Source organism: Hyla sarda, chromosome 1, assembly GCF_029499605.1.
Source record: "Hyla sarda isolate aHylSar1 chromosome 1, aHylSar1.hap1, whole genome shotgun sequence".
Lineage (NCBI taxonomy): Eukaryota > Metazoa > Chordata > Amphibia > Anura > Hylidae > Hyla > Hyla sarda.
This window is the reverse complement of record NC_079189.1, coordinates 592,272,499-592,282,213: the sequence shown is the minus strand read 5'-3', so window position 1 is coordinate 592,282,213 and position 9,715 is coordinate 592,272,499. Positions and strand designations below refer to the sequence as shown.

The following is a 9,715-nucleotide window of genomic DNA, read 5'->3' as shown; positions in this document are numbered from 1 at the left end:
ATCTCTTCTGAGTATGGAGGTACCCCATAAGTTGACCTGAAGTGCACTATGGGCGAACTACAATGCTCAGAAGAGAAGGAGTCATATTTGGCTTTTTGAGAGCAAATTTTGCTCGGGGGCATGTCGCATTTAGGAAGCCCCTATGGTGCCAGGACAGCAAAAAATACCCACATGGCATACCATTTTGGAAACTAGACCCCTTCAGGAACGTAACAATGAATAAAGTGAGCCTTAATACCCCACAGGGGTTTCACGACTTTTGCATACGTAAAAAAAAAATTTTATTTTCACTAAAATGTGTGTTTCCCCCCCAAATTTCCCATTTTTGCAAGGGTTAATAGCAGAAAATACCCCCCAAAATTTGTAACTCCATCTCTTCCGAGTATGGAGGTACCCCATAAGTTGACCTTAAGCGCACTATGGGCGAACTACAATGCTCAAGAGAAGGAGTCATATTTGGCTTTTTGAGAGCAAATTTTGCTCGGGAGGCATGTCGCATTTTGGAAGCCCCTATGTTGCCAGAACAGCAAAATAACCCCCACATGGCATACCATTTTTGAAACTAGACCCCTTGAGGAACATTACAAGGGGTACAGTGAGCATTTACCCCCCACTGGTGTCTGTCAAATCTTTAGAAAAGTGGGCTGTACACATTTTTAATGTGCACAGCCCACTGTTCCAAAGATCTGTCAGACACCAGTGGGGTGTCAATTCTCACTGCACCCCTAGTTTCTGAAATGGAGTCACATGTGTTTTTATTTTTATTTTTTGCGTTTGTCAAAACCGCTGTAACAATCAGCCACCCCTGTGCAAATCACCTAAAATGTACATGGTGCACTCTCCCTTCTAGGCCTTGTTGTGCGCCCCCAGAGCACTTTGTGCCCACATATGGGGTATCTCCGTAGTCGGGAGAAATTGCATTACAAATTTTGGGGGTCTTTTTTCCATTTTACCTCTTGTCAAGATGCAAAGTATAGGGCAACACCAGCATGTTAGTGTAAATTTTTTTATTTTTTTACACTAACATGCTGGTGTAGACCCCAACTTCACCTTTTCATAAGGGGTGAAAGTAGAAAAAGCCCCCCAAAATTTGTTAGGCCCTAAACTGTTGCTTTGAAATACGACAGGGCTCCAAAGTGAGAGCGCCATGTGCATTTGAGGCCTGAATTAGGGATTTGCATAGGGGTGGACATAGGGGTATTCTACGCCAGTGATTCCCAAACAGGGTGCCTCCAGCTGTTGCAAAACTCCCAGCATGCTTGGACAGTCAGCGGCTGTCCGGCAATACTGGGAGTTGTTGTTTTGCAACAGCTGGAGGCTCCATTTTGAAAACAGTGGCGTACCAGACGTTTTTCATTATTATTGGAGAGGGGGGCTGTGTAGGGGTATGTGTATATGTAGTGTTTTTTACTTTTTATTTTATTTTTTGGTAGTGTAGTGTAGGGTTTTTAGGGTACAGTCACACGGGCGGGGGATTACAGCGAGTTTCCCGCTGCGAGTTTGAGCTGCCGTACAAAATTTGCTGCATCGCAAACTTGCAGCCTGATACTCACTTTAAGCCCCTGCCCATGTGAATGTACCCTGTACATTCACAGGGGGGGGGGGGGGGGATCTCCAGCTGTTGCAAAGCTACAACTACCCCATACTTGGAGTTGTAGTTTTGCAACATCTGGAGGACTAAAGTTTGCAGACTACTAATACAGTGGTTCCCAATCTGTGCCCTTCCAGATGTTGCAAAACTTCAACTCCAAGTATGCCAAAACTGTCCAGGCATGTAGGGAGTTGTAATTCTGCAACATCTGAAGGGCCAGATGTTACAGAACTACAACTCCCAGCATGACTGGACAGTAAGGGCATGCTGAGCATGTGTAGTTTTGCAACATCTGGAAGGGCACAGTGGTCCCAAAACTGCGGACCTACAGATGTTGCAAAACTCCAAGGGCTGTCTGGGCATGCTGGAAGTTGTAGTATACAGGGCTTTATGGCGACGTGCATTGCTGTAAAGGGCCCGACCGCGGCTGAAGATCCACTCACCTTTCGCCGCCGCCGTCTTCCGGGTCTTCAGGGACGAGGTAAGTACCGGGGCCGGGCCCCAGCACTCCCCCGTCGCGTCCTCCGGTCTTCCTCCTGTCCTCTCCGGACTTCCAGGGGCCGGGCAGGGCGGGAGGAAGTAACCGCCCCCCCCCCCCCTCCCAGTACGATTGGTCGGTTAGCTAACCGAAGAATCGCAGGGGATAGGAGGAGGTGGCACCTCTCTCCTATACTTTAGCATGGTCCTGGCCTTCTGTGACAGCCGGGATCATGCAAAATTACCGGGCGGTCGGGTCCCAGAGACCCGATCAGCCCGGTATTGCCGCAGATCGCAGGGGCGATTTCCCTAGCGATTTGCGGCGATCACCGACATGGGGGGCCTACATGGCCCCCCTCGGCGTTTGCCCTGAATCCCTGCTGAAGGATTTCAGCAGGGATCCGCTTGCGATCTCCACCGGGTGAGCGGCGGAGACCAGGAAAAGACCATGACGTATGCATACGTCATGGGTCCTTAAGGGGTTAAGAATATTACTTGGCATTAATATTAATAATTTATTACCTTTCTGTCATTGACATTGTGTCCCAGTCACTGCCACACATTAGACTTGTGCACTACAAAATTTTTTGTTTTGTTTCGTTTCGTTTTTTCGTTTTGGAAAAAACTTTTCGGTTCGGCAATATTTTCGGTTTTGATTCTTCGGATACATTCAGTATTCGAGTGTTCGGGGCTGATTTTTTTTCGGATACATTCGGTATTCGGGTGTTTGGGGTTGATTTTTTTCGGATACATTCGGTATTCAGGTACATTCGGTAAATCTTTTTATTCTTTTTTTGGACTTTAGCGATCCTAAAAAATTATGGAGATGCCTTTTTTATAAAAATTTCGTAGGGTACCATAAAAAAATCATAATAAAAAAGATACAGTAGTGATGGAAAAAATTGTATCTAACGAAATGTATCTTTTTTATTATGAAATGTTTATTAATTTTTAAACAGGGATCAATTTATGTGAGCGGGTAAAGCACAAAAAATGTAGCCGACAATAAGGAAAATGTAGTGTGTGCATGTTTTTCACTTTTTTTTAAAAACATTTTTTAGGTAGTACTACAACTCCCAGCATGGAACACACTCTTCCATGTTGGGAGTAGTAGTTACCTGTACTAATTGACAGATCGCTGGGGTCCCTTCTTGTATAGATGGGGCGGCAGCTCTTCTATGGTCCCCTGCACTCACGTATATATACACATATTCATATTTCCCGCAGAGCTGTGATATGTCTCGCTACGATATGTCTATTAATGCAGGTACTACAGCTCCCAGCATGGAGCAGAGTGTGCTCCATGTTGGGACTAGTGTTGCTCGCGAATATTCGCCATGCAAATTTTATTCGCGAATGTCGCATATTCGCGAATTCGCGAATATTCGCGAATATAGCACTATATATTCGTAATTCCGAATATTCTTTTTTTTTTTTTTTTTTAAATCACAGTACACATCACAGTGATCATCCCTCTCTGCTTCCAGCTTGTGTGGTGTAAAGAAGGCTCTAATACTACTGTGTGAGACTGGTGTACGGATTTTCGCATATGCGAAAATTTGCATATGCTAATTTTCGTATATGCGAATTTTCGCTTACGATGATTTTTGTATATGCTGATTTATGCATATGTTAATTATCGCATATGCGAATTTTTCACATATGCGACAATAAAACGAGAATATTACGAATATGCAAATATTCGCGAATATATGACGAATACTGTATTCGTCCATATATTCGCGAATATTCGCGAATTCGAATATGGCCTATGCCGCTCAACACTAGTTGGGACTATTAGTACCTGCAGTAAGGGACAGATCCCAGCGGATGTCACTCCTCCTGCATTGTCCTGATGTGAATGTCGGGATCAGCTGTTCTCATGGCTACAGAGTCGGGAGAACAGCTGACGCTGAGCCGTAGGTATACATGGTATATCTACTGCCCAGCAAGAACTTACAGTGAGCCTGCAATGTGTATACAGTATACACATTGCTGGCTCACTTAACCCCTTGCTGAGCTGTGCGCTAAGCGCAAGCCCAGCAAGGGAAGAGTGAACTTAAACTGCTGGACAGTGTAGGTTAACCCTTTGGGCGGTATACACTATATACAGCTATCTATAGATAGCTGTATATAGTGTAAACAGAAGACGAAGTCCGCTTACTTCTCTCGAGTAACGGGCAGGTCCATGTAGCTCCACCCCTAGTGATGATGTCATTAGGGGGCGGGGCTACAGAAGGGAACAAGGCTTGTTAATCTGAAGCTCTGTTCACATTGTCCGTTTTGTATAATGTGAACAGACCCTTCTGGCAGTGTCTACCCAGATAGGGAGACTCCAGCTGTTGCTAAACTACAACTCCCAGCATGCCCAGACAGCCAAAGGCTGTCTGGGCATGCTAGGAGTTGTAGTTTTGCACCAATTTGTGGCTCCCTGTTTGGGTAGACATTGCATCATGGGTGCTCTCCCAAGCGGACAGCGGCAAAAATGTCATAACCATTTTTTTGTGTTTTTTTCCTTCTCGTTTCAGATCCGTGTATGCAGAGGATTACTGCGGATTCGATGGATTACGGTGGATTATTTTTTGTTCTTTTAATAAAATGGTTAACGCGGGCTGTGGGGGAGTGTTTTTTTAAATAAAATAATTTTTCCAATGTGTTTTTTTTAATGAATTTTCAGGGTTAGTAGTGGAAGCTGGTCTTATTGACTGAATCCATTACTAAGCCAGGGCTTAGCGCTAGCCCCAAAAACAGCTAGCGCTAACCCCCAATTATTACCCCGGTACCCACCGCCACAGGGGTGCCGGGAAGAGCCGGTAACAACAGGCCCGGAGCGTCAAAAATTGTGCTCCTGGGCCTAGGCGGTAACAGGCTGGCGTTATTTAGGCTGGGGAGGGCCAGTAACAATGGTCCCCGCCCACCCTGGTAACGTATTGTGCTGAAAATACGGGGAACCCTATACTTTTTTTTTTATTTTTTTATTTAAATAGTTGTAGTTCTGTAACATCTGTCCCTTCAGATTTAGCAATTTTCATGACATTTTTGAAAATTGCTTCTCTACTTTGAAGCCCTCTAATTTTTTAAAAAAAGCAAAAATATGTCCATTTTATGATGCCAACATAAAGTGAACATATTGTACTTGTGAAGTAAAATAAAATTTATTGTGAATATCAATTTTCCTTACAAGTAGAGAGCTTCAAAGTTAGAAAAATGCAAAATTTTCAAAATTTTCATTAAATTTGGGGATTTTTCACCAAAAAAGGATGCAAGTAACGCCGAAAATTTACCACCAAAATAAAATAGAATATGTCACGAAAAAACAATCTCAGAATCAGAATATTCGGTAAAAGTGTTTTCGCGTTATTAATTCGTAAAGTGACGGTGGTCAGAATTGCGAAAAAGGGCCCAGTCCTTAAGGTGAAAAAGGGTTGCGTCCTTAAGGGGTTAAGAAACACCTTATTTTCTGTCCGCCAATACAAAATTCTCTAATAGTGCCCCTCCCGAGACTAGACTCTGGATCCGCCCCTGGTTGTGGTTAAACTTTACTTTCCTGGAAAAGTTTCTGAGTTGCCCATAGCAACCAATCAGATTGCTTCCTTCATTTTTCAGAGGCCTTTTCAAAAATGAAAGAAGCAATCTGATTGGTTGCTATGGGCAACAGCACAACTCTTCCTCTGCACTGGTTTTGCTGAATTTCCCCCATAGAGGAAGATTTATCAAAACCCAAAACCTGTCCAGAGGAAAAGTTTCTGAGTTGCCCATAGCAACCAATCAGATCGCTTCTTTAATTTTTCATAGGCTTTTTCAAGAATAAAAGAAGCAATCTGATTGGTTGCTATGGGCATCTCAGCAGCTTTTCCACTGGTCAGGTTTTGATAAATCTCTCTCTATGGGGGAGATTCATCAAACCAGTGTAGAGGAAGAGTTATGCAGTTGCCCATAGCAACCAATCAGATTGCTTCTTTCATTTTTGAAAAGACCTCTGAAAAATGAAGGAAGCAATCTGATTGGTTGCTTTGGGCAACTCAGAAAATTTTCCAGAAATGGAAACTTTTTGTATCTTATATGGAATTATTCCTATATTCATACATTTTGGAATCATCGATCTTATTGAAAAAAGGTATAACATTAAGATCGAACGAGACCCTTAGATGCTTATCCTTGGAGATGCCAGGGAGTCTATATATAAGAAAAGTTTAATTAGACTATTTCCTTATGCAAAGTTGCTGTCCGGGCATGCTGGGAGTTGTGGTTTTGCAGCGGTTGGGGGTTCACAGCTTAGAGACCACTGCTATAGAGGGTGCAAATGTATCCGAGCCCTGGAACTCAAATAATGTGAAATATGAGATGATCAAAATGGAGCCCCTGCACTAATTACTTGGGTTCTGGGGTCTGTAAGGTCCATAGTAGAAACATCAGGTTCTGTCCATAGCAGATACTAAATCATGGCAGCTCTAAGAAACAAGCAGTCATCGTGACATCAGACATGTGATGTCATAGACAGCTGGAGTCCTGACATTCCACTGACAGCCGCCCGAGCCTTCATTCTGTAGATTGGTACAGTGCGATTAGCAACTTTTTCTTCTTCTTGACTGAGATGGAGCTAAAAGGTTTGGGGTTCGTCCCCCTTCTGTTGGCGTTTTGGTGTGCGGCCTGGCTTGCCACCAGCTACATCGTGACGGTCGTCCTCGGCCATGCCGCCTCGCCACTGATGCACATCAGGTAAGATAAACAAGCACAAGATTCTTATTTCATGGGTTGGGAGTGAGGAAATATCCACAATAACATTGGTTTCTTTTCCTTCACAGTGACGTGGGAAATTTCTTTCCTGAAAACATATTATTGAGAATTGGTTTCATAGGGACATCCATTGGCACTTTGGTACTAACCTTTCTTATTTATAAGTATATGGTTATGCATACTGAAGAGTTCAGGGGTCATCAGGTCCTGATCCAGAGGATCCTGCTCGCCATTGTGTGGGCCTCCTGTTTTGGTACAGCTGTTATGCATGTATTGTCCCCCGAAGAATATCCCAGGATACACTTTGTCAGCATGGTAATTTCCATTACATGTGAAGCCTTATACTACCTTGGGCAGTCCATCCAGATGTATAAATTACCAGGAGCAAAGAAAGTCATCCGCCATAGTAGATGCACCTGCTGTGGCCTGGCTTTTACCTGCGCAATTTTCTACTTTGGATATAAAACATTACAGGAATTATTCTATGATGATGAAGACTGGGACGAGATCCGTGAAATCACCACCATAATCATCGAGTGGGTGATGCTTCTACTGATCCTGATAAACATCGTGACCTATTATTCCACCATGCAGAGGTTAATGTTAACCGTCTCCAGGAACAGCTGCAAACTCTCTCTTAGAGTAAGAATTGATGACTTCGGGGTGTAGACCACCACGTGGGCCATCAAGTGGACTTCTGGGAGAGATACTGCACAGGACACGGAAAAACCATAAAAAAAATAATATGAGCTGGTAATATTACCTATACAAAAAAATAAAAAACATAAAAGAAAAATATTGGTGTGTGATGTGTAATACCTACCGTATATACTCGAGTATAAGCCGAGTTTTTCAGCACCATTTTTCGTGCTGAAAATGCCCCCCTCAGCTTATACTAGAGTGATCTCTCCGCCTGTCAATCCCTTCTCAGTGGTCTTCAACCTGCGGACCTCCAGATGATGCAAAACTACAACTCCCAGCATGCCCGGGCATGCTGGGTGTTGTAGTTTTGAAACCTCTGGAGGTCCGCAGGTTGAAGACCACTGCGGCCTTCGTCATCATCCAGCCCCCTCCTTTTGTTTTGTACTCACCTCCCCTCGGTGGGAAGGAAGGGTTAGCTGGTTTTGGCCCTCTATGGTGCAGGGACCATCCGGTGGGGAGGGTTAGTCGTTGCGGGCTGTCCATTTTCACCAGGGGGCCCTCTTTTCCACGCTTCGGGTCCGGTCCCGGACTAGTGACGTTGCCTTGATGACGACGCACAGGGACGTTCATGCACAATGTCCCTGTGCATCGTCGTCAGGGCAACGTCACTAGGACCAGCTCACCCTAACTTCCTGCCGAGGGGAGGCGAGTACAAAACAAAAAGGTGGGGGGGGGGCTGGATGATGACAAAGGCCGCAGCCGATGGCTGTCCGGGCATGCTGGGAGTTGTAGTTTTGCAACATCTGGAGGCCCGCCGGTTGAAGACCACTGATGAAGGGATTGACAGGCGGTGATGATGAAGGGGGGGGGGATGATGATGAAGGGGAGGGGGATGATGAAGAAGGCCGCAGTGGTCTTCAACCTGCGGACCTCCAGAGGTTTCAAAACTACAACTCCCAGCATACCCATACAGCCGATGGCTGTCCGGGCATGCTGGGAGTTGTAGTTTTGCAACATCTTGAGGTCCGCAGGTTGAAGACCACTAATGAAGGGATTGACAGGTGGTGATGATGCAGGGGGTGGGATGATGACGGGGGTCTGGATGATTACATGGGGGGTTGATGTATTTCCCACCCTAGGCTTACAATCGAGTCAATAACTTTTCCTGGGTTTTTGGGGTGAAATTAGGGGCCTCTGATTATATTCGGGTCGGGTTAGAAAACCAGAATCAAATTTATCAGATTCTTTTCATTTGACCGAATGGAATGTTCTTCTTCCATTGTTTCCGATGGCAACTGTTAAAGTCGAGGTAGCTGTTTGCATCCACCTTCTCAAAATAGGTGGCAGTATGCAAACAGCCATCCGGAATATAGATATTTAAATCCAGGAACTCAAATTTTTGGGGGACTGATGCAGCTCTGCCTTTGGCAATCTCTGGCTCTGCCATAGCGCTTTTTTTGAAGGGGCGTGTCGGCTGCCGCTTCGTCTGGTGGTAAAAACGCGCTATCTGGCCAGCGAGCCAGGGCCCCATACAGGAGATCGCGGGGGCCCACCAGCGGTCGGACCCCTCGCAATCTGAAACTTATCCCCTATCCTTGGGATAGGGGATGCTTTTCAGCACTGGACTACTCCTTTAATGGCCTCCAAAATGAAGTTCCTCTGATGTATGGGCATCAAGGGATCTTCCACTAAAAAAGATGACACAGCTTCCACTCCTCTGTCATGTGGTATATTGCTATATAATGAAGCAACATCTAGTGTTGCCCACATATAGTCCTCTTCCCGTATGATATCTCCCAATAGGGTTAATAAATGCCCTTTATCTCTGAGGTATGCTGGTAAAGAGACCACACATTTCTGTAACTGATGGTCTATATATTCAGATAAACATCAGGCAACTATCGGACAACAAGGGGATTTTTTTTTTCCGGTCTTTATGTACCTTAGGTAGAGAATAAAAATAAGGTACATTTGGGTTGATTTTAAATATATATCATGTTTTTCCCTCTTAAAGGGGTACTCCGCACCTAGACATCTTATCCCCTCTCCAGAGGACCCCCGTGATCTCGGTTGCAGCACCCTGCTGTCAGCAAACTTGCTCTGTGCGTCATGACGGGTGATACAGGGGCCAGAACATCGGCATAGCCATTGACTGTCCTGGCACGCTGGGAGTTTTGCAACAGCTGGAGACACCCAATTTGGGAAGCACTGCCGCAGGGTAATTTGGTGGTGGATGAAAATCCCTAATTTAGGCCTCAAATGCGCATG

The 9,715-nt window shown here is 45.0% G+C and overlaps 1 protein-coding gene across 1 annotated transcript; it reads left to right on the top strand.

Moving 5' to 3' along the window:
• The first annotated feature begins 6,681 nt into the window (after positions 1-6,681).
• Positions 6,682-7,549, top strand: LOC130312219 (uncharacterized). Its single transcript, XM_056552563.1, has 2 exons — positions 6,682-6,787; positions 6,874-7,549. The coding sequence occupies exons 1-2, from the start codon at positions 6,777-6,779 to the stop codon at positions 7,472-7,474; spliced, it is 612 nt and encodes a 203-aa protein (XP_056408538.1). The 5' UTR covers positions 6,682-6,776; the 3' UTR covers positions 7,475-7,549.
• Positions 7,550-9,715: the final 2,166 nt, after the last annotated feature.